Here is a 25,871-nt window from a genome sequence, read left to right as displayed (position 1 = left end):
GTATTGTTATTCAGTCTTCCCTCCTTGTGGCATGTTCTTACAGTTCTGCATGCACCATGGATACTTTATCAAAGCAATGGAAGTATATTCAGGGCTCTTACACACAAGAGACTGAATTTCACTGTAGCCACTGATATATGCTGTGTAGACAGAGATGCCAATGCATTATAGTAATTCATCTCACTGTTTACTTTTTCTTTTTTTCATCTTTTTTTGAAATGTCACAAAATTACATTTCATTCATCTTTATGCACAGCAGCACATTTTGACGTGGTGTACAGCTTTGTAGCACATGCGTTAAAATGAAGGATCCCTACTTTTTCAGCATACACCACTGCAGCATAGCCCAATACATGAATGGGCCCTTAATCAAAACCTTTTAAAAAATTTTGTAAAGATATTTTTTTTTCTTTACTATCTATTTATCATTGGGGAGGTTTCCCTTCACTTCATGCCCTGCCTGAATGGGAAGTGAAGTATAAATAGGAAGCAAAAGGAAATGTATCCAAAGTGATGGGAAATCTCTTCTTAGAAGTTGGCACTTTCAAAGTTTTTCTCTGGGACTGGGGCATTACCATACCTTACAAAAAACCCACAAGAAAGAAAGGATACAGCACCTCGATGGCTAATGAACAAGATATATTTATTGAATGGAAAAAATGATAAGGCACATCCCATACGTTCCCTCCCCAGCAATAACCACCTTCTCCACCCCCCTGGACACCCCCAACCCCCACATCAGACCCCCCCCTCCTCTGCCCTCCCAAAAAAATCTCAGAAAGAGATGCGGGTGACTAGGGCCAGCCCTCCACACCTCTCCGGGGGGTGGGGTGGAGGAGGGGGTTATTGCTGGGGTGGAGCTATGCCTTCTGGAGGGGTTTTCTTTGGGGGTGGGGGCTGGTTTTTGGGTGGGAACGTATGGAATGTGCATTTTAATTTTTTACCTCCAATAAATATATCCTATTCATTAGCCATGGAGGTGCTGTATCCTTTCTTTCTTGTGGGTTTTTTGTAAGTTATTGCTTTTGGATGCACCTCCCCCCTGTTAAATGTATGCACGGGGTATGTTATGAGCTGGAGTACCACTCCCAGGACAGGCTGGTGAGCCATTGGGGGTTCTTTTCCATCACCATAACTCTATTGCTTGTATAAGAAGGAGAACTGGTGGATCTTTTCTCTGTGTCTCTGCTCAGTAACACTAATCCACTGTATGGATACTCTTAGATACTCTTAGATTTCAGGGGTTAGATCTAAAGTCATGGATTTCTATTTATTCTTCATCTTCATCCACATCTTCAGTTCTGGGGTAGGAAGTTGTTCCATTTTGCTGCCCACTGCTTGATTCCTGGCCGCAAGGCATTCTAATTTAACACTTTTCACTGTATATGTTAGAGGAAGTCTTTCTGAAGATGGTCCAACTCAACAGCCCCCACTTCTGAATAGTACAGCTGTATGCTGTTGTGCCATTCCCATTGAATGATTGGACAGAGAATAACTGAAACTTGCAGTTTGCTAAGCAGTTGCAAAATTAAAAATAAAGATGCAAAACAGGTTGCATGTACTGCAGAATAGTACAAAACAGATTATGAAAGCTACACAAACATGCACTCTTCACAGCATTGTCTCTGTGGTTTAAACAGGGTAACATGTGACTTCAAAGCAGTCTCTATAAGACTCTGTAGCAATATAAGGGTTGATTTACTAAAACTGGAGATTGAAAAATCTGGTGCAGCTGTGCATAGAAACCAATCAGTTTACAGGATTTTTGTCTTGAGGTGATTATAGCCGTATTAGTGCAATTGTGACAGAAACAATTGAGTACTGACGTGATACTTTTTTATTTGCACTAACATACAATTTTGAGGACAAGCTTTCGGGGTATGTCCCCTTCTTCAAGGTCCAAGCAGTACTATTACAACGTTTTAGCAGAATGTTAGAAAAGATGTGGGGGATGAGAAAAAAAAAAAGCAGAAAGAAACACAAGCCTAGGGTTAGCCTAGAGATAAGACACAGCAAAGCAAAAGCAAAGACTGGGGGGGGGGGGGGGGGGGGGACAACACTCACAGAGGGAGTCATAAAAAATGTTGGATAATGATTGAGGAATCCCATGTCAAAATTAAGGCCGTTATCTCTTGTGTCATATAGAATTATCATTCTTAGTTCAAAAGTTTTTCTTTCCTGAATGGATTTGAAATTTCCTTTAAGAACTAAAGCATTGAGGTCTTCTAAGTTGCAAACAAGGATGAATTTGCACAGACATACCATCAAGGAACATAAAGAAGATGACTTTTGCACACCTGTGGGACACCATTTCGCACAACCAGTGCACATTATGGAAGACCTCAATGTTTTAGTTCTTAAAGGAAATTTCAAATCCATTCAGGAAAGAAAAACCTTTGAACTAAGAATGATAATTCTATTTGACACAAGAGATAACGGGCCTTAATTTGGACATGAGATTCCTCAATCATTAGCCAACATTTTTATGACTCCCTCTGTGAGTGTTGTTCTCCCCCCCCCCCCCGTCTTTGCTTTTGCTTTGCTGTGTCTTACCTCTAGGCTAACCCTAGGCTTGTGTTTCTTTCAGCTTTTTTTTTTTTCTCATCCCCCACATCTCTTCTAACATTCTGCTAAAACGTTGTAATAGAACTGCTTGGACCTTGAAGAAGGGGACACTCCCTGAAAGCTTGTCCTCAAGATTGTATGTTTGTGCAAATAAAAAAAGTATCACGTCAGTACTCAATTGTTTCAGGATTTTTGTCAAAGCTTTAAATGAACAAGCTGAAGTTAGAAGCTGAATGGTTTCTATGTAGAGGTGCACCAGATTTTGCACTCTCCAGATTTAGTAAATCAACCCCCTAGGTTCATTGGAAGATTTAACCTCCATTTTTTTCTGTTGACTGTTCAAAATTTAGGATTTTCCCCTACCTTTCTCCTCTGGTGACAATGGCTAAGAAGAGAAATGAAGAGATCAAACCTGCTGGGGTTTCTAACTCCCACTTCTCCCACTGTTCACTGGTCAACTGCACTAGATGTATCTAAACATATTAACTTCAACCAAGACTCTGAAAATAATTTTGGCAGTGTGTATAATGCAGATGTCTGTAGTTGCTTTAAAGAAAACCTGTACTGAGGGAAATAAGAGTCCTTTGCTGACCTCTTTCTGGAAATGCTTGATGCCAGGTGGTTCTCTGACTTCACCGAGTTTCCAGTCCTACATAGTGCAAGAGAAGTCAAGGAGAAGTCAAAGCACCTGATCACCATACTTGTTCCAGGTCAGAGGCTCAAAGTATTAAAGCATCATGGGAATGCAGGCCGCACATTATCCCTCTTCCCCGAAATAACTGTACTTAAATTAATTTAAATTTAAATAATGACACACACAATATTTCTTCTTTTGGCATCAAATTTTGGCCGCTGCACTTTTTTTGGTAATTACACATAACATAAATTAAATTTGCAATATAATTTATTCAAAACTCTTACACTTTAATTGTCAGCCATGAATAAACTTGCTCAGTCTTTAAGGACTCTAGCTATCTGAAATAATTTTATCAATAAGTCCCCCATTTTCTATAGCAAAGGTGACACAAACCACATAAACAGTGCCTTGGGACAAGGGAGGGTGGGGAGCCCGTTGGCCAACTTAGACCAACTGTGAGAAATCTGTCACGGAGTGCCTTTTATATAATGAGCCCCTAAAATTCCAGAATGTTCCAGGTCACGTGATTTTTTTCCAAGGTCACATGGTTATTCTCTTCCCGATTTTTTTTACTGTCATATTTCGTAAAGAGACCCTAACCTAATTCTTGCCTATTCCCGAGGAGAATTTTTTTTTCATTAATTAAGGGGTGGCATCCGCATGCCCATGCTTTTGGGCTCGTATATTAGAGCCCTCGTTTTTCATTACAGATAAAAATATTGTATTCTGGCAACATTATGGGGTAAAATCTGTAATGAAACTGGTAATCATAAAATTTAGTATGTGAATTTTATTTTTTATTTCACAGGTCTCTATTTATATTTTTAAACACCCCGTGTGCATGAAGCCTTATTCATGTGGTTTGTACCTTTTTCTAAACTACAAAAAAAAAAAAACACTTGACTGTAACATCTTAAAACATGTTAGCTGGAGTTAAGCTTTAACTTGCTACTTATTTAAAGTCTATTCAAACTACATTTCAATCTAAGACTACCTTGTCCTCACAGTGACAATGCTGCTGCGTGATTTCACTGCAGAACGAAAAGCGATGTCATCTTATTAAACGTAGCGAAAAAATATTGGAGCTACTTGCAGGAATTACAGGTAATAAAACTATGGTAATGGGGGGATGCAGAAAAGTAAAATCTGCTGCGTTAATGCTAATGACAGACTGTCATTTTTACTTCGCCCATAGCTCTACTTTAAAGCCGACCTCCAGATAAATATAAAAGACACAAATTATAGAGTTATATTCATAAAAACAGCCTTAAAATTATTGCTTTAATATGCAAGTGGTGTACGTATTTGAGTTTGACTTGATATCAGTCCCTGTACAGCAAAGCCCAGACTGGGGAAAGGAGAAGCAGGACAAAGAGCCAATCAGTTATCTTGCATTACAAGTAGCAGACAGCAGATTGACAGAACCAAGAGCTCATCAATTGATTTCTTCTTCAATTACAGACAGGGGGAGGGACAAGACCAGCCAATAATTGCATATAAATTCCGACAGGCTGGTCATACCCAAGTTGATCGATCAGTCAACTTGGGTACATTCAGCCTGCCCATACATGGTTCTATTCCCAGCTGGTCCCTGCTAAACTGGCTGAGATTTGAACCGTCTGTGGCAGGGGCAGACTGACAACTCATGGGGCCCCCGGACAATAGGGGATCATGGGGCCCCTGTGTCCTTGCCCAAACTCAAAAAAGCCTATGAAAAAGGTACCAGGGGCATCTCATGAGGCCCTCTACTGACCCCAGGCCCTCGGGCAGTGCCTGAGTTTCCAAATGGTCAGTCCGCCCCTGGTCTGTGGCCAGCTTAACTGAAAGGCTCAAGGTTTTTTACCTTCATGCATTCTATGAAGGTAAAAACTTTCTGTGTGCAGCATCCCCCCAGCCCCCTCAATACTTCCCTGAGCCCCATCGAGATCCAGCGATGTGCACGACAGCTTCAGCTGTCCCAGGTCTCTGCCTCCTCATTGCCCGAGACAGCAAGCGCGGGCCATTGGCTGCCTTTTCTGTCAATCACAGCCAGTCAGCCAATGAGGAAAGGGGGTGGGGTCAAGCCGCGGCTACATGTGTGAATGGACAGAAAGGAGGAGCCTGGAAAGCCTGTGGGGGACCTGAGAAGAGGAGGATCCAGGCTGCTCTGTGCAAAACCACTACACAGAGCAAGTAAGCATAAACATGTTTGTTATTTTACAAAAAAAAATAAAAAAAATAACAAATTAACCTTTAATATTGCTTTAACAGCAAGAGGAAAAATTCAGGTCTACTGCTCTATCAAACATGACTGTGCTGTGTGGCAGGACTTTCTAATTCTCGAGACTGGATAGACTGAAACACAGTTCCTTTGGTAGGTTAAACGACTCTCATATACTGTATGGATTTCCCCTGAGTATTCAGCTGATTTGTCCTGACATCCAGGCCACCGGCAATTTCAGAAGGAGAGCAAAGGTAGGCTACATAATTCTCTCATGAAGGGTTTTCTTAAATATTTTACTAAATATGTAATTATTTATAGCATTTGGTAATTACCTAATATAATTTGTAAACTGCAGGTTGTCCACAGCCAAATCAAGTAGCAACTAAATTGTTTCTTACAGTACTTTTAATTTGATTCTCCATGAATCTCTTTGAGAATCCAATAAGGGGGTGGTAATACAAGCATTATAATATCAATGGTCTTTCTGCATAAAACTGATAGGTTAATTAACCACTAGCCTACAGGGCACTTATACCCCCTTCCTTCCCAGGCCAATTTCCAGCTTTCAGCGCTGTTGCACTTTGAATGAAAATTGTGCGGTCATGCAACACTGTACCCATATGAAATTTTTATCATTTTTTTGTGACAGATAGAGCTTTAGTTTGGTGGAATTTAATCACCTCTGGGTTTTTTTTTCTTAAACAAACTGAAAACCACTGAAAAGTTTGGAAAAAAAAAAAAGTTTTTGTTATAAAATTTTGTAAATAAGTGATTTTTCTTCTTCACTGATGTGCGCTAACGAGGCTGCAGTGATGGGCACTGATAGGCTGCACTGATGGACACTGATAGGTGGCACTGATGGGCACTGATGAGGAGGCACTGGTAGGTGGCACTGATGGGCATTGACAGGCATCACGGATGGGCACTGAAAGGCAGCACTCATATATGGCACTGATAGGCGGCACTGATAGATGGCACTAATAGGCGGCACTGACTGACACTGTTAGGTGGCACTGATGCACACTGATAGGCGACACTGACTGGCACTGATAGGCTGCACTGACTGGTACTGATAGGTGGCACTGACTGGCATTGATAGGTGGCACTGACTGGCACTGATGGGTGACACTGAAAGGCAGCTCAGATGGGCACTGATATGTGGATTGATGTGCACTGGTAGGCACTGATATGGGACATTAATGTGGCACTGAGGGGCACTGGCAGGTGGCATGGATGAGCACTGACAGCTGGCACTGATGGACACTAACAGGTGGCACTGCTGGGGCTACACAGATTATCAGGGCACACTGATCATCAGTGCCCTGATGATCAGTGTACATGTCCCCTCTGAGGGATGCCATTTACCGGCTCTCCTCTCGAGCTGTCAGCGTAACAGCTCGTGAGTAGATAAATGCCGATAACCGGCATTTTCATATTTACATGCGATCAGCTGTGATTGGACACAGCTGATCACATGACCGAGCCAACATCTTCGGCTCTTTCCGTTGATTGGTGATCCGCTGTGTCCGAGGGACACAGTGCACCGCTGATCGCCGCACTGCGCGCTCCAGGAGCCGCCCATACGCAGTTAGAGTGGGAGGACGTCATATGACGTCCTCCCAGAACGAGAGAACTGCCTTGGGCCGTCATTGTACTCTATGGCGGGCGGTTAAGGATGGTAATACATTATGCAATTTGATTGTATAATATATAGTTTACCAAATGTAATGTGAAAACAAGTGTGAACAACCAAACAGGACCTTACATTACAAAGTTGTCGGTAGATCTATAGGAGATTGTAAAAACAAATGGTATAGTGTATGGTTGGCTTAAAAATGGATCCTTGTTGGTCAAATCACCCACTGGTGCTCTTATCAGAATACAGAACACTCCCCCTCCCAGCTTCTCCAAAACACAGAAGTACACTGGTCAAGGCAGATAATACTGCTTGAGATAATAATGCATGCAGAGTGCAGATGATCTGACAAGCTTACTGATTTCTGGCAGGATCAACAGGTATTTGTTGGCACTCATATAACAGAAACTTACAAATGTATAGTTAACAGAGCAAAAAGCAGCAAATTAGAGAAACTGTAACAGTTTACATACACATTAACCCCTTAATTTGATTGTTTTTTCTCAGTTATACCATTTTTTTCTATATATAATACATTATGCAGCTGTCAGCCTTCATTATCAAGATGATCTATTGGGCTGTATCTAAATTCTCTGACATTCCGCCTTCAGATTCCAAAAGTATCAATATGAGTAATAAATCAAGAAAGATTTCCTTTTTCCTTTTATCATAACACAAATACGCTGCAGAATGGATGCAATTTGCATATTTTTGGTGCAGAATAAATTCAATTTACCTAGCCCAGGATCTATCACTGATTTGATCACTGCACCCTAAAGAACATCACTGGCTACCAGTCACCGAGCAAATTGAGTCTGAAGTCCTATTCATAATTTAATAGGTCATTCATGCACCAGCATCATGATGTATTTGAGAACATATTGTTCTAAATGAGACAATAAGGCTACACTCGTTCGGCAATGCACTGGCAATTTATGGAGGAAGTTTGGAAGTACTGCAATATATACAACAGCTAGAGTTTTAATAAAAAACGTATGTGAAGAAAATCAGAAAAGCAGATGCAGACTGATAAAGGTGTGAGTTAGCTTTGATACTGTTACTTCGGTTTTACTATGTTGTTATTTTCTCAATTTTCTCAATTTAAAGTAAACCTGTCACAAACCTAGGCAATTCAAACTGAACATATGATAAGGAATACTTAAGTAGAGGTTATTTCAGTACAAATCGGCTGTCAAAATGATGTGTAAATTCAATAATACAGATGAAGTTTTATCATATAAACCAATAAATAGGCTCAGAAGGTGGGGAAGAGGCCATGCTCAATTTTTATATGAAAGGATGATCATTTTAGCTGCCTATGTTTCTACAATTTCTTAGCATTTTGACATGTGGTCGTCACTGACGTTGACTTCTGCTTATTGTCTTTCACAGTTTGAATTTCCCAGATTTGTTCCACTATAAAGGAAAACTATGATGTAATTTCAGAAGGAACCCATCATTATTCTTAGATTGGGCATAGACTAATCCCCCATCTACACAATCGAGATGGATGGAGGAATCCTTCCTGTTGTGCCATTGTATGCTGACTGCGGAAGTCCTCTGCTGTCAGAACACATTAAACAGCCACTGCAGCTGGCTGATAGAGAAACATTTTCCAACAGTCCCATTCAACAGAACTCAATCCTTAGGTTACCTTCTGGTCAGGTGGGACTGGCCATAGAGGAATCGAAATTCGGCTGGTCACTGCTGAAGCCAAATTTCGATCCATCTAAGGACAGTTTAATGTTAACATTTTCCTTAAAATGTACCCAAAGCCAACGCTTTTTTAAATTCTGGATCAGATAAGGAATTTTCAGAATCCTTTTCAGGTTTCCTATAGCTGTCTGTGTTCCTATCAGGGAGATCCACCCTCTGTTTTTTGATGACCATTGTCAAAACTGAAATGAAGGAAAATTCGAAATTTTTGGTTATCAACAAAATAGGAATACAGCGGAAATCTTTTAATGGGTACACTTGGTCTAGTGACAACTGTCTAAGAGAAAATTTTGGAGAGAGTGAAATCTTTTGAATGGGACACAGATGGGAAAAAATCCTGCTAGGGCTGTTAAACCTTCCCTACTCTATCCAAAATGGAAAAAATTTTATGGTTTTAGATACACTTTATAAACGTTTTGGTTTTAGAAATACTTTAAAGTGACTGTCACTTTCTTCTGAAAAGCTAAAGTAACAGATTGTCTTAGTCCTCCCACCCCCACCTAAATAAACTCATCTTCATTGTGTTCTTCCATTGCTCTGATAACATCATCAACATGTGTTCTAAAAGGTTCTAACATGATCCAAAATAGAGTTTAAAAAGGATTTGACTCCCAAGGGAACAAAGCGGGGGACAGCATGGAAAATTTGAGTAGAAAAGAATTGGGGGTGGGTTGTGCATGGTCATACGTTTTTGTTTGGAGAGTTCTCCAAAGTGACACCGCTTACTGGAGAAAGTGTGCCCAAAGGAAGGTTTTCCTTTGCCTTCTGTTTGCAACAACTGTAAAATGCTGGCCCCCAGGGCAAACAGAGGGTAAATCTCCCCAGGGTGAGGACATCTGTCCAGGGTTTTCTTCCAACTCTATCCAAACTAAAAAAAATGAAGCATTGAATACAGTTCATGAATTATCTATTACTATTATAGGCAGAGATGGGAGTCTGCTGAACTCAGTAGGTTTTGAATTCAATGTAAAATCCCTGAAGCTCAGGTGATACCAGTGTCTCCTGGCTATACGACTAGAATGGAGTTAATGCATTTTAGCATTCCTTTTCTCAGTGAATTGTTATTAGTTTTTCAAATACAATTACATGACAACAGAAAGAAAAGGAAAATAAGTACAAATCATGCTGAGATAAATATTGAGATGCACAGTCTTGCCAAGGCAGCATACAAAATGTTCGCACAACACTCTGCGCTGTTAAAGGAGAGGTGGATGGAAAATATGCATCAATTATCATAATGAAATATGAACAGTACCTTTCACTTTCATTTAATACTGTTTAATAAGAGTGCCCTGGCTCAAGCCATGATTTGTACCTACATGTGGTGAAGCTGACACCAGAGCTCCGGCTGGCTTGAGGCCCAATGCTGGCTGACAAGGAGATTGAGTAATGGGTATGAGGGAGAAGGTTTTGCAGCTGAAACTCCTGGCTTTCCCCATCAATGAGAATTGTCTCTCCTGAAACTGAATCGGATAAAAAAAACCACATATTTAGGCATTCGATATTTAAGGACTCCATAAAATTTTAAAATTATCCCTTGCAGTAGAGTTGCACTCACCATGCAAGAGTTAAAGCGATTCTACAGGTTAATTTTTTTTGTGTGTAAAATAACAAACATGTCATACTTACCTGCTGTGTGCAGTGGTTTTGCACAGAGCAGCCTGGATCCTCCTCTTCTCAGGTCCCCGCAGGCTCTCCTGGCTCCTCCTGTCAGTCAGATGCCTCCACAGCAAGCAGCTTGCTATGGGGGTACCCGCAGCTCCGTGTGTCCATTCACACAGGGAGCCTTGGTTTGGCTCAGCCCCATCTTTCTCCTCATTGGTTGACTAGCTGTGATTTACAGCAGCGGGGGCCAATGGCTCCCACTTGTTGTCTCAGCCAATGAGGAGGCAGAGACCCATGACAGCCGAGGCTGTCATTCACATAGCTGGATCGCGATGAGGCTCAGGTAAGTATTGAGGGGGCTGGAGGCACTGCTGCACACAGAAGGTTTTTTAGCTTCATGCATAGAATGCATGAAAGTAAAAAAACCTTCAGCCTTTACAACCACTTTAATTGCTTATTTAGGTCTAGGGGACTTGTTAAAGTAGGTATACTTATCAAATTCTCCACTCCTCCATGCTGCTAGACCAGTGCCTGTAGCATCGTCTCCCCTTTGTTCCAACAGTCAAAGATCCTGACGTCTTCAAGACTAAAACAGGATCCATAGTCCTGCACTAGACGTTATGACACCAAAAGACAGGAGTGTGCGGGAGAACCATCTGCCGAGGGAGTAGAGGATCAGGTAGGTTAAAGTTCTTCGTCTTTTCTGTGCTGCTAGATCGATCCTTGCAGAGTCTAAGGATCCCTATGTTTCAGCAGTCTAAGGTCCTGACGTCACCAAGACACATAAGACACGATGACCCTGGACAAGATGTGGCATAAGACAAGACCTGCTGACACCATGTCCACCACCAGAGCATGGGGGAGCACAATCTGCCAGGTCATCAGGTAACTTAAAGTACTTCTATTTTTCTGTGACCATTTCTCATAGACTAAATGAGCAGTTACCCTTGCAGTACGGGCGCAGTTATACTGCAAGAGATAATTTTCAAATTTCCCAAAGTTGGGTTTTAAAGACCCTTATTGTTAAAACAATATTACTATAGTAGACAGTTAAAATTATTTAAGCAATAGGTGCTAGCTACTCTGTTATAACAATATACTGCAGTTCAGATTTCACCCTAATTCTGAGTGGGTTTATTAATGTACTATGCAACTTTTTTATGCACTCATCATTTAAACTGTGTCAAGACAGGATTCACACCATTGAATTTTTGCCTGGTGCACTTACCATTGAAACCAATTGAAAGACATAAAAATTAATGTTGTCATTCAGGTTACAGCATGACACATCTCATGCGCAATGACACACGTCAGTGCGCATTGAAGGGTACATAGAGATCCATTATAATGTATGTTGCTGCACAATGTAAAGTGAATTGCAATGCATATTAAAATGTACAGCAATACATGACAAATCACATTGACTTATGTTAACACAGGTTTCATGTGTTTTCATTAGTTAAACTGATGTTTTTACTTTTTTGTGATAAACAAAAGATCTTTATTTTACAAATAACTGTTTAATATATGGTACATCCATGGCAGTGGTGTCAGACCATTATAGGTTTTCCAAAGGGAAAACAGTTTGGTTTCAGACTTTCTTTGATTGAAACTCCATATCACTCCGTATCAACACAGCAGGCAGTTAGTGGGAAGAGGGGAGTTGAGTCACTGCCTGAATAATACACGTGTGTAAATCTATGCCTGAGCTATTGTGCTTTGCAAACAACATGCCTGAATCACCAAAGCTGTTAAGATTACATTAGTATACATGTGAAAGTGTTCCCAGAGTTTCACCTGCTGGCTGGAAATGTAAATATTAAATAGGCATATAAAAAAAACCCTTTAGTTTTGAGTATAGTAAAAACAAAAAGAGTAGGTAGGAAAGCCTCTCATGTGTCAGAACATCTGTTAACATGCCCTTATGATGTTTGGGTGCTCAGTCCATGGCATACCCATCCTGCTTTGCAATCCAGCACATGCTCCAGAAGTCACCACTGGGAATAACCATCATACATGGCACCTGGTATTCATAGCGAAGGCCGTTATTCTCTATGGAATCTGCTGACACATGTACTGGATTAAAAACCAAAAGTGCCAAGGTTGTGAAGACTATGCTGACCCGGGGATCATCCTAGGTAGGTGTATATATTTACCTTGATAAATAGCGTAGACAAATCAGCACATATTTGATTGGCCAAGGGTTTTTAAACCCAAGTAAATTCAAGTAAAATCTATAGGGGCTAATGATTTCATTGCATTCTAGCTATTTTTGAGCTAATAGGTATGGGAAGCTTGGCATTGCCATGGGGGACATGTACTTTACCAGTGCAAAAAGAAAATAAATAAAAACTGTAGAGCAGGGAGAGGGTCTTTTCAGGTGGGTTCAATAACAACATTGAAAATGCACAAACTCTTTAACTAATATTCTTGGGGAAGACTTAAAACTGCATGTGGTGTTATCGTTATGGAGCAGTATATTAGATAGGTGCAGCGTGGTACAGGAGGAGACAACACGCAGAGTCCGTGTTTGCAGAAAATGATGTATTGCAGAACTTGTAAAGCAGTACAACAACCTGGCAGGAAAGTACACCCAACCAGGAAACTCGCATTGGTTAGAACAGAGAGTCAGAGATGAGTAGGCCCGAGCTGGAGACAGTGCTTGTCAATGTGAGCAGAGTCCGGCCTGGCCTCTCCTACCCAGAAGGGAGCTTGCTTAGTGGCTGATGAAGACCCTACACTTTTTCTACTCCTCTGGAACTTCTCCCTACAGCTAGTGCTCTCCCTGACAGGCAGGTGCTCTGTCTCTATAATAGCCAACAAGTAAAATGCAAGACGTTTACCTGAATAGAGTGTAGCCACACAGATCGCTGCCCCAGGGGACCAAGGGAATCATAGAGAAACCCAGTTTCTCTTGACTTCCTCCTCCAGCTGCATTGTTGTTACAGACCACCACCACCTGCAGTGGAGAATGTAGACTGCACCTGCCTACAAGTATTATTTCCATGGATAGTCTCAGCGACAATGTACACTGGCTGCACTTATTTGACTGGGGAATAGATGTTTTTCTTTACAATTAGCTTGGCTTATATGCAACAGCAACACTTCAATCAAAGCTTTTTTTCAGGTAGTTTTTGCAGCAACACATGCTTTTTCCACCAAATAATAGGCCCACTTTGACTGGCAGATTGGAACAATTTTGCTTTGACTGAATAATCTTATATTCTTTCTTTTTGGTATTTATTACAATGTTGTATGATTTCCAAAGAGTACTGAAAAAATAGAACTCCTCTGTTAAACATAATGAGAAATACCATTCACCACTGACCATGGACTAAATACAGAAATTGTTGGTTAATGTGAAGGCTGGGGAATCAGTGAAAACTAATTAGCTTGCCATGCTATTCTTTTATTCATTAAAACAATATTTTTTAATTGCTAAGATATGTGTTTATAATGTAACCAGTATAGCTTTAAAATTCTCATTCATACCTCATTTATTATGTGCTGTGCAGATGTTACAGTTAATATATGAACACACAAACAGTGGCAGCTCATCTAGGTGCCTGTATACTGCCTCTACAGCTCTACAGGCTGACATATATTGTTTTCTATATAACTGATGTATGCGAATATGTGATCTTTACTGACCTGTGTGGTGCGTCAGTGTGATTATATAACTCTCCACATTTGCCCTTGGTGGCTCCCATAGCAAAACAGCTCCAGAGTCAGTGATGTTACTGGCCCTCAGGCCAAGTGGAGGATCCAGGCCTGTAACAAGAAAAAAAACCAAACATGACAAGTGTGACAATGAATGACAGATTGTAAGACACAGCAATATGTGAATGCCGCAATAAGAAGTCACTAAAGTCACCTCAGGGCTTGTTCTATAAGGACAGATTGAAAAAAACTAAAGAAACTAAATTAAAACAGATCAGCACAATACACTGTCTGAAATGCCAAAATATATCGTAGACTAACATAAAGGATATATATTATAGAATCTGATTGTTTTATATTAGTTTAAAAATAGGCTCCAGGAAACAAATGCAATCCATCAAGAAAGCTACTTATATCATTAAAGAAATACTGCAAATGCACTTAAAGCTAACCTATACATCAGGGTCTTCAAACTATCTAAAACAAAGGGCCAAATTAGTGTCATTCAGACTTTAATGGGTCCAGCCTGAGCTCAATGGAAATAGAAAATTACCCGTTTTTGGTGAGGGCAAGAAAATTATATTGTGCTTGTGGTCATTAGGTCAGTAGGCGGAGAAATAGTTCCAATAAAGGTGACAGTGGAAGGAATAGTGCCCCATCATTGGTGTCAGTGGAAGGAATAGTGTCACATCTGTGTCAGTTAAAGCAGTGGTGCAGCATGGGTTGGCAGCGTCTGGGGCAAAGCAAGTAATTTGTGCCCATCATTGGTGTCAGTGGAAAGAATAGTGTCAAGGCTAGTAATTTGTGCCCCCTAACCAGTGGACTTTTTTCAATTCGAGTCCCTTCCAAACTTTGTACCAGGAGTGGGGGCGACCGGGGACAAGCTGGCTGGGAGAGGGGGGCTGCATGTTTTCCAGGGTCTCTGGGGTCCAGGACGGGGGACAGGGAAACTGATCTTGGAGAGAGCACAGGTGACTGCTGCTGGCTGCAACACACAATTGAAAAATGGCTGAATGTTTTTGTGGCAGAGACACAGAGAGCCGCTCATTTATCACCTGGTGACTAATCAGGAACAATGTAAGCAGGTCTTTTTTTCTCCGAGAAGAGATGCAGGAACTCAACCATGCCCCCACTGCACCACTCCCACTCGCCATCAACTCCCCCCCAACAGGTCTGTCCGTTGCCACTCTGCATGTTGGGTGCTACATCACTCCTTTCTGTACCGAGTGCAGGAACATCGACACAGTTCCAGCACCCAGGGCCCTGCTGACCCTCTGCGTGCTGCACACAGTGTGATTAGGGTGTGCCCAGAATACCTGGTGCACATGCCTATGCCTTTAAGGCAACCCCCATTAAAGTGAAGTAAGGTACAGTAATGCATAGCACAGATCTGACAGGGATCTCATGGAATAATATAGAAGGTAGCATCATCCACCCCACCTGGCACTACAAGAATCTACACACCCTAAGTCCATGTGAAAGTTTGCACAGCCTGGACTGTCTGTATAACAAATGTAACTGTTACATCACAGAAGAATTGATAGTTTACTACAATCCTGTGCAATGACCTGCCTGGCTGGAGGGGGGGGTGGTAGCAATGAGAGCTGGGACGTTATATGGGGATCTCTGTATTGATTGCCATTGGACACAATAACTGGAGATAAAACTTTATGAAGTCCCCGTCCACAAGAGAAGATCAGTCAGGGCACGTGTCACAGTCACCCTCATCATGTCCTTCCAGGTGGATGACCTGCACCTCTCTGTGCCGTTGAGCTCTCCTCCCTCTGCAGAATCCTCCAGGCCACTCCTTCCTGCTGCTGTACCAACACACCCATTACTGCAGGAGCCGAATGAGAGAGCACCACTTGCTGCCAGAGACAGGAATCCCAACCAGGCAGTAAAAGAACCTTATAACTGACACACCTATTGACTGGTCTTCATCCTGACAGCAGATCCGCCCCCTTAAACCAGCCTGTGTATTGGATCCAGGGTGTCAGGAGTAGAGGAGATTATTGCTGCTTTAAGAGTGCTGCAAGAGTTCGGGTCCAGCCTCGGAGACTTGATTGTTGCTGTGTGTCAGGGAAGAGGCTATACAAGGGCCAGCGTCTAACTAATTTCTGCACCTCTCTAAATGTTGCGCCTGGGGCAACTGCACCAGCTCCCCCCCCCCAACACTACGCCAACTGAGTTGGAAAAATAGTGCCCAATGTTGATGCCAGTGGGAGGAACAGTGCCCCATTGTTGGTATCAGAGGCAGAAATAATGCCCTATTGATGGCTTAAGTGGGAAGACTAGTGTCTCATTGCTAGTGTCAGTGGAAATCAAGCAAAGGGCCACATTTGGCCCATGAGCTACAGTTTGGAAACCGCTATACACATATGTTACAATAAAGTGTAGTTCTTTTTAAACTCAGTTTTGGAAAAACTCCACTATATGTTTGTTATGTGTTTTCATTCACACAACATACCTAAAAATAATGTTAAAAAAATATTTCTTATCGCTCTAGTTGTTTCTTTTAAGCAGCTCCTGGGGCTTCTGGGATGTCTAGGTGATGTCAATTCATCTTCCCATTGCATGCCTGAAGAGCTGGGTTCTTCCCTTGAGAATAGAGGCACAGTGCAAGAGTGTAAAAGCGCATTCTTCTAATATACTTTAGACTCTGCCCTCAGGGATAGCCATGTTCCTCTACAGTACATCATAAAAGGGACTCCAATGACAAGATCTCGATGCCAAACTTATGGCTTTGGTTCACACCCATTTTGAAGTGTTGGGTGTTTTGACCCACTTTGATTCCATTTTCTTTACTAAATTCTTCATAGCATAATATATTGTGGATTATAAATTTAAAAAGAAAAGTGGGAATTTATTGTAATGACTTCAATAAATAAGCAGATGTGAAAACACAGATGCAGAGACATCACCAATGGAGTTCCTGAGAAACTTAAAGGACATCTAAACCCAAAACCCAAGTATTGCAGTATAGGTCCTTAAATGTGGTGGCTGTTTGTGTATTTTTTTCAGCAGGGAACACTGCCAACTGATAACAGTCCAGAGGCAAACAGCATAGGAAGTTATTAGATCAAACAGTTTCTGGCTATAAAAACAGCCATTTTTAGCGCCTGTTGAACAGATATATCAAAACTCTTTCAATGTTACTGTATATTTAACAGTTCAAATGGTAGCAAATTGGAGATATTTATTGCAATATTAGTGATCTAATTAGCAGCATGCAAAGGACTTTTTGTTATAATTTTAAAGGGAAATTATATTAGTCTTTGGTCAGCTTTATTTTAGCTGTTTTTTAAAGTGTATAGAGTACATTTTTAACTGTTTAGTTGTATGTATATTTGCGATCTATATATAATCTTTGTTTTACATTTAAGTATTGAATACATTTCAAAGGATTTCCAGAGCACCATGGATTAGCAGAAAATGCTAGGCATGAGACAACACATTCACTTGTTAACTGTAAACAACAGTCCTCATACCAGGCATGTCAAAGTAAGATTAAACTGTTGGCTGAAGAGGACTAAATCTAGGTTCACACCTATGCAGTCGGTGTTTGATCCGTTTCTGCAGTGCTTTTTACAGTGCGTTTTGCATTTTTGCACAAGTGTTTTTGACGAGTTATTGATGCATTTTGTGTTTTTTTTCTTATTGCTAGGCAGATTAAAATACAAAACGCAGCAAAAACACAGCAGAAATGCACTACATGCTTTTTTGCAATGTCTCCATTGAAGTCTATAGAACCAAAAACGCATAAAAAAACGCACCGAGAGATGTGAACGCGTTCCATAGAAAATGATGTTAAATGGACTTCTGTGCATTTCAGCAAAACGCAAAATCTCTGCGGAAAATGCATAGGTGTGAACCTAGACTAAATCTTTCTGGGGGGGGGGGTACATTATGTCCAGCCTGGTCCGTAATAGGCCTATTGTGGGACGCTCCTACTTAATTCCAGAAAATGATTATGGCACAGAACTTATCATAGTAAAATTGCAATATGCAATATTAATTCCCAGAGAAAGGGGCCTATAAACATTTATTAAGTATTTTGCTGCAAAACTAAGTAAGGAAACATAATGTATCTACTGGAGAACAGCCGGGGGCACATTTCACTTTTTATCCTCAAACTAGCAAAGCAGAAGTAAAAGGGCCGCATGAGGCCCATAAAACACAAGTTTGACATGTGTGCTTTGTATCAAAGATGCAAACTGGAAGTCAGAAAAATGTGAAAAGAAAACTAGCACTCCATCTGGTGTCTCAAAGGAAAATACAAACTATTAATATTAAATATTTAATATTTACTTGACAAAAACTAAAAATATTTTAGTCCTGGCTATAAGAAATAAAGACATTATGTATAAAATCACTGCACACTCCACTATAGAAGATTGATCACTGTGGCTTAATTGCCTGATATCATACTGTGTCCATAATCAAATCTGTCTAATGAATATATCATATGTACATCTATGCGTGACACATGCCATTATTTAATGGTGCAGATCATTGAGTAAGTACATTGTGAGAATGCGGCTATGCCATTTGCTGGAAGTCTAAAGTTGCTCATGCTTTATCGAATATTTAAAAAGAAAAAAATCATTATATGTCATTTGTTTGCACTGACCTGTCTGTGCAATGATGATGATTCTTTCACTCTCCTCACGTCCCCACACGCTGCTTAGGCTGATTCTATATTCAGTGGTGGGCTGTAGATTGGCGAGTGTGTATTGAGTCTGATCATTAGCAATCACCACGCTATCCATCCTCCCTGTGGAGAATAAACCACAAATCATAAAGTCTATTGCCTTTTGTTTTTTATTCCATTTTTAAGTATATAATATTGTAATTCTCCATCAAGGTGCAAAATTCCCCTTTGTCAAGAAAGTTGTCTCTTGAAACATGTAAAAAAAATAACATCACGGTAGACATCTCCATAGTCCAACAAACATAAATCTTCTTCTAAGTTACTAATTTGTTCTTGGCTTTCATGCACAAGAAGCAAGTGGCATAGCTGAGAAGCAACATAAAAAATAAATCAGAGGAGCTTTGACATCTCTACCACAGAAATGGTTTTAAAGTGAAAATTCACTCTGTCAATAAACAGGGACTATTTCTAATCCTTATGATGCTAGCATTATTAAATTGTCATGAAAGTATATCATATTTACTTACTTAAATCTTTTTTTTCATTCCTTCATTTACTTCCTGTTTTCCATGCCTAGGCAAATGATGTCATACATCCCAGGAGTCTTCAGAAGGGGAGGGAGAGTTCCCAGCTCAGCCAATGCCTGAGCTAAGGACAGATGGATCGCAGGAAGTAATCGCTACGTGAATCATCTGCCCTTACTCAAGATGGCTACTGCCAGAAATGCCAGGGGGTGTTTTTCAAAATGATTTCTCAGCAAAAGATGTTGATGGGTGGAAGAGTTTGTTTTGAATATTAAAAATGAATTATATAGAATTTTTGGCTTGTGGTACTCAAATGCAGTGCAGTTCCACTTTAAAGAGATGTTTTGAACTTGTTTACTGTGAAAGTAAGAAAAATCCTCATCAGCAATCTTGAAATTGTTTTTGCTCTGCCCTTTAAAAATGGCAAAAAAGAATCATATACAGGTGAAACTCGAAAAATTAGAATATCGTGCAAAAGTTCATTTATTTCAGTAATGCAACTTAAAAGGTGAAACTAATATATGAGATAGACTCATTACATGCAAAGCAAGACAGTTCAAGCCGTGATTTATCATAATTGTGATGATTATGGCTTACAGTCCTTGTGCCTCTCCATTCTTCCTCCATACTCTGGGTCCTTGGTTTCCAAATAAGATGCAAAAGTTGCTCTCATCAGAAAATAGGACTTTGGACCACTGAGCAACAGACCAGGTCTGTTTTTCTTTAGCCCAGGTAAGACGCTTCTGACGTTGTTTGTTGCTCAGGAGGGGCTTGATAAGAGGAATACGACATTTGAAGCCCATGTCCAGGATCCGTCTGTGTGTGGTGGCTCTTGATGCACTGACTCCACCTCAGTCCACTCCTTCTGAAAGTCCCCAACACTTTTGAATGGCCTTTTCCTGACAATCCTCTCCAGGCTGCAGTCATCCCGGCTGCTTGTGCACCTTTTTCTTCCACACTTTTCCCTTCCACATAACTTTCTATTAATGTGCTTTGATACAGCACTTTGGGAACATCCAACTTCTTTTGCAATTACCTTTTGAGGCTTTCCTTCCTTATGGAGGGTGTCAATTATGGTTTTCTGCACAACTGTCAGGTCAGCAGTCTTTCCCATGATTGTGATTCCTACTGAACCAGACTAAGAGACCATGTAAAGGCTCAGGAACCCTTTGCAGGTGTTATGGCTTAATTAGCTGATTAGAGTGGGACACTTTGAGCTGAGAATATTGCACCTTTTCACAATATTCTAATTTTCTGAGATTGTGGATTTGGGGTTTTCATGAGCTGTAAGCCATAATCATCACAATTATGACAAATCACGGCTTGAACTATCTTGCTTTGCATGTAATGAGTCTATCTCATATATTAGTTTCACCTTTTAAATTGCATTACTGAAATAAATGAACTTTTGCACGATATTCTAATTTTTTGAGTTTCACCTGTATTACGGATTTCTATTGCACCAACACAAAACTAAAGAGGCTTACCTTAAAAAAAGTTTTACTGAAGCCAAAGTTCTTAACCACTTCAATACCGGGCACTTTCACCCCCTTCCTACCCAGGCCAATTTTTAGCTTTTAACGCTGTCACACGTTATATGATATTTGCACGGTCATGCAACACTGTACCCATATGAAATTTTTATCATTTTTTTTACACAAATACAGCTTTGTTTAGGTGGTATTTATTCACCATTGGGTTTTTTCTATTGTTTGTTAAATAAACAAAATAAGACTGAATTTTTTTTAAAAAAAATGCATTTTTCTTTATTTCTGTTATAAGATTTTGCAATTAAATCATTGTTCTTCATAAATCTATGCCAAAATGTATTCTGCTACATATCTTTGGTGAAAATAACCCAAATCAGTGTTTATTATTTATTCTATAGGAAAGTAATTGAGTCCACAAGCCATGGTATATATCTGAAAATCCATCCAGATGTACTGAGCTAATTTCTTGAGGCCCAAAAATGTCAGGACATTACAAATATCCCCCAAATGACCCCTTTTCGAAAGCAGACCATCCAAGGTATTTGGCAAAGAGGCATGGCGAAAAAAAAACTTTCACAGTTTTGTTTCTACATATTGTTACCACTGCAGTACAGCATCATCATATAACTGGTGTGGCAGTGATCAGGGACACTGACTGGTGGTAGTACGAAATTAAAAATAAATAAATAAATTAGTTAATTTTTTTAATTACATTGTTTTCTTTTTTAATGATTTTTTTAACACACTGTGACCATAACAATATAATGTTAGCATAGTAACATTGTGCTACTCTGGGGTAGGGATCAGGATTTTTTTACACATTATGATTGCTTATACCAGTGAATTTCACTGGTATCAGCAACCACTTTTACTGAATGAAACTGATTCATTCAGTGTGTATTGTTGAGATTAGCTGTGATTGGCCACAGATAATCACATGGTCAGGGGAGGACTGACAACTCATGGGGCCCCTGGGCAATAGGAGATCATGGGGCCCCCATGTCCTCACCCACACTTAAAACCACACCCAAAAAAGCCTATGAAAGGTACTAAGGGCATCCCATGGGGCCCCTGGGCAATAGGAGATCATGGGGCCCCTGTGTCCTCACCCACACTTAAAAACCACACCCAAAAAAGCCTATGAAAGATACTAGGGGCATCTCATGGGGCTCCCTACTGACCCTGGGCCCTCGGGCAGTGCCCGAGTATGCAAATGGTCAGTCCACCCCTGCACAAAGTATAGGTAGGCTGTGATTGGCCTTGTCTGTACCATGTGATCACTGTGACCAATCACAGCAGCAACACAGTTGTACACAATGAATGGCATGAATTTCAGCCATTAATTCTTAAAGTGTCATGTGATCTGCTGTGATTGGTTACAGTGATCTGTCATTGCAAGAGCATTCTGGGAGGATGTCATATGAAGTCCACCCGGAATTACAAAATTCCCACCCAGTCATCATTTTACAATAGGCTGGGCAGGAAGTGGTTAAAGAATATGTTACTCCAAAATTTCATATTGCTGATATGTGTATGTTGTACCATATATTTGTATGAAAAAATATTCCTGTTGTTTTTGTATTTCTTCCTTTGTGTGAAATACCTGGTGTTCCTGTCAGTTCCCTTCCTTTATTATTTCAAACAGACCATGCTAGGCATGAGAGAACATCCTTCCCAGCGTGGTCAGTTTTCTGGCTGTACTGGGAGAACAGCCTGCCTGTCCTCCAATGGCAAAGACTTGTGCTGACATGCCCCCCTTCACAGCCATGTACTGGGAAGATCAGTGTACTACTATTTCTCCACCCCTACCTCTCTAAGCCCCTGAGAACAGAGATAATGTGATCAGGTATAAAAACAAATATTATATATATATATATATATACATATACACACACACTATATTGCCATGAGTAATTAGATTCAGGTGTTCCAATCACCTCTATGGCCATAGGTGTATAAAATCAAGCACCTAGGCATGCAGACTGCTTCTACAAATATGTGTGAAAGAATGGGTTGCTCTCAGGAGCTCAGCGAATTCAAGCATGGTGCCGTGATAGGTTGCCACCTGTGCAATAAGTCCATCCATGAAATTTCCTTGCCACAGTCAACTGTTTGTTGTGTTAAAAAAAAGTGGACACAACTGGGAACGACAGCAACTCAGCCACGAAGTGGTAGGCCACGTAAAATGACAGAGCGGGGTCAGCACATGCAGAGTCAATAGCTAAAGACCTCCAAACTTCATGTGGCCTGCTCTGGAGTGACATATCTCGCTTCTCTGTCTGGTAATCCGATGAATATGTCTGGGTTTGGCGGTTGCCAGGAGAACGATATTTGCCTGACTGCGTTGTGCCATGTGTAAAGTTTGGTGGAGGGGGAATTATGATGTGGGGTTGTTTTACAGGGGTTGGATTTGGCCCCTTAGTTCCAGTGAAGGGAACTCTTATAGCATCAGCATAGCAAGACATTTTGGACAATTTCATGCTAACTCTATAGGAACAGTTTGGGGATGGCCCCTTCTGTTTCAACATGACTGCGCACCAGTGCACAAATCAAGGTCCATAAAGACATGGATGAGCGAGTTTAGGGTGGAGTAACTTGACTGGCCTGCACAGAGTCCTGACCTCAACCCGATAGAACACCTTTGAGATGAATTAGAGTGCAGACTGCGAGCCAGGCCTTCTCGTCCGACATCAGTGCCTGACCTCACAAATGAGCTTCTGGAAGAATGATCAAACATTCCCATAGACACACTCCTAAACCTTGTGGACAGCTTTTGCAAAAGAGGTGAAGCTGTTATAGCTGCAAAGGATGGACCACCTCAATACTGAACACTACGGACTAAGACTGGGATGCCATTAAAGTTCATGTGCGTGTAAAGACAGGCATCCCAATACTTTTGGCAATATAGTGTATGTTTTGCCTTTCATTTCTATTTTAAACTGAGTAGGTTGTTTTACAAGATAAGGGTTTAAATATACTTTAAACTATCTTCCAAAGCTTCACTCTGATAACTATCAATAATCATTTAAAGCTGAACCTCAGCCTTACCTTCGGTGGTGTACAATTGTACAGGCTCCTCTTTTGTACTGAAACTGGTTACTCTGATTTCATTGTACACCCTGAGCTTCTCAAAGTGTGCATTAGAAGCTGGAGCATGTCTGATAGCCTAATTTCCTGGCTGGAGGATGTCCATGGTCATCTAGCTTTGTTCTCTCCATCCAAACTTTCCCTGACCTGACCCTTTATTTCATTGGATTTTGTTTGGATTAGCATCATATATGGGTGTTACCAAGGTGGGTCTGCATGCAAATGCAGCCTGCTTAGGAACCCCCACCCCTCTGACATATACTCGTCCAGCCATTCTGATATTTGCATAACTCCTTCTAAGAACCAGCCCCAGGGTGGATAAAAATCAATGATTTTTTTTTAAAAAATCAAAAAAATCTGATTTTTTTAATTTAAATCAGATTTTTTTATTTAAATCGGATTTTTTTTAAATAAAATGCTTTTTGAGGAAAATATATTACCATCCAAAGGTTATTCCATCATGAAATAAAGATTAGTTTTTTTAATTACGTAGAATAAGGCTGTATATGTTTAATTTTTTTGGTAAATAAATTCCATTAATCCATTCACAATGTCATGCTCTTCCAGAGGTTTTTGTAAGATTATTGGGCAGTTTCTCTGCCTACAAGATATTATCACAGATGCTTGGTTTACTTTGCAGTTCTCAAAACTGAATTTGACTCAGCGGAGATCACATGCCTCTTCTTCACAGCAAAAATGTTATAACATGAACAGAGTTAAGAAAAACACCTTAATCCTAACTTCTACAAACCTATGAATACAGAATCAACCCCTTCAGTGCTAAGTTTCAAGAAGTTCAGTGAATAGAATAGAAACAATATTTTTCTGATTGGAGTGGAATAGATCTGCACAAGAAGAAAGTGAAACTAAGTGTGAGGAGGAAGGGGCTGACAGTCTAAGTTTCTTAAAATATATATATTTTGTTTAGCCAAATTAGTTAACAAACATGGATGTTTGTTTAAGCAAATCACATATGCTGTAATGTTATTGTTTCAGTTGAATAAATCTATTTAAATTGTTATTATTAAGGTAATGATTATTTTTCTCCTTCCTAAGTACAACAGAAAAGTTGTCAAATATGAATGATTAACTTATTAAACTGGGGATAAAAAAACTAATATGAAAAGTTGTTATTCTAAAAATCTTCATCTACTTGCATATTAAAGTTATACCAGCAAGAATTAGTCTTTATGTAGAAAACTAGGATTTAAATCAAGCCTTACTGACTAGTGATTTAAATCGTGTTTTAAATCGTGATTTAAATCAGTTTAATTTAAATCAAATCCACCCTGACCAGCCCACTGCTTGTATCAGGACTGGGGGCTCTTGAGAGCAGTACTGCAACGCTTTCAAAAAGCTACATATAGCCCCTTGCTGGCCCCTCCCACCAGTCATATTCTGCCTGCCTTGCAAACACAGCTAAAAAATATGTGTAAATATAATACAGTATACAGAACAGTAAATATTACACTATACAAACAGGTGAACATACAGGCATACTATACATCAAGCCTATGATAATAACTCCATGCAAACTAAATTCATTATCCACATGTATCAAAAGAAAACATTTAATGTGACATAATTTACTTTAATATCTTCCCCTGGCCAAAAACATTTCTTTAGTGGATATGGATATGATTATTATAGTAGATTTTTCAATTATGTGTTTCTTCAATCCTAGCACAATTTATGATGTAAATGGAAAAACAATACCAAGACTTGAAGACCAAGCTGAAAGTTCTCACTGGCATTTCATTACCTTTAGTAGATTGGTAAGACAGTCGATAATGGTGGAGCGAGGAAGGAGGTGGTCTCCAAATCACTGTCATTGAGTCTTCTGTTACATTTATCACAGATACATCCATAGGTGGTGCCACTCCTACATAGAAAACAAGCAAGATAAGGAAATACGTCAATGGAGATTGTGAAAAATGAAACCTAGTCGCTCAAGAATATAAATTAAGGGTTCAGTCTACCTAAAATGTATTTTACTATTTTTGGTAGATGCTGGTTAAACCACCAAACAGTCTCAAGGATGGAGATGAACTTAGCTTGGTGGCTCTACAAGCATAAGCAAATAGCATTTCCACTTGG

The 25,871-nt window shown here is 40.2% G+C and overlaps 1 protein-coding gene across 2 annotated transcripts in view; it reads right to left on the bottom strand.

The window, feature by feature from the left end:
• The window catches only part of TNR (tenascin R), a 667,948-nt gene that overhangs the window by 57,757 nt on the left and 584,320 nt on the right, over window positions 1-25,871 (bottom strand). For both annotated transcript variants that reach the window (XM_089676333.1, XM_089676334.1), the window contains exons 13-16: window positions 25,537-25,656; window positions 18,653-18,796; window positions 14,014-14,133; window positions 10,077-10,220 (exon numbers count right to left, since the gene is read on the bottom strand). In XM_089676333.1, the coding sequence (XP_089532459.1) occupies window positions 10,077-10,220; window positions 14,014-14,133; window positions 18,653-18,796; window positions 25,537-25,656 (528 nt within the window). The remainder of the gene's footprint in view (window positions 1-10,076; window positions 10,221-14,013; window positions 14,134-18,652; window positions 18,797-25,536; window positions 25,657-25,871) is intronic.

Source organism: Staurois parvus, unplaced genomic scaffold (assembly GCF_062004578.1).
Source record: "Staurois parvus isolate SC_StPar_1 unplaced genomic scaffold, SC_StPar_1.0 ptg000166l, whole genome shotgun sequence".
Taxonomy (NCBI): Eukaryota; Metazoa; Chordata; class Amphibia; order Anura; family Ranidae; genus Staurois; species Staurois parvus.
The sequence above is the reverse complement of the archived record's forward strand: the minus strand, read 5'-3'. Positions and strand labels throughout refer to the sequence as shown.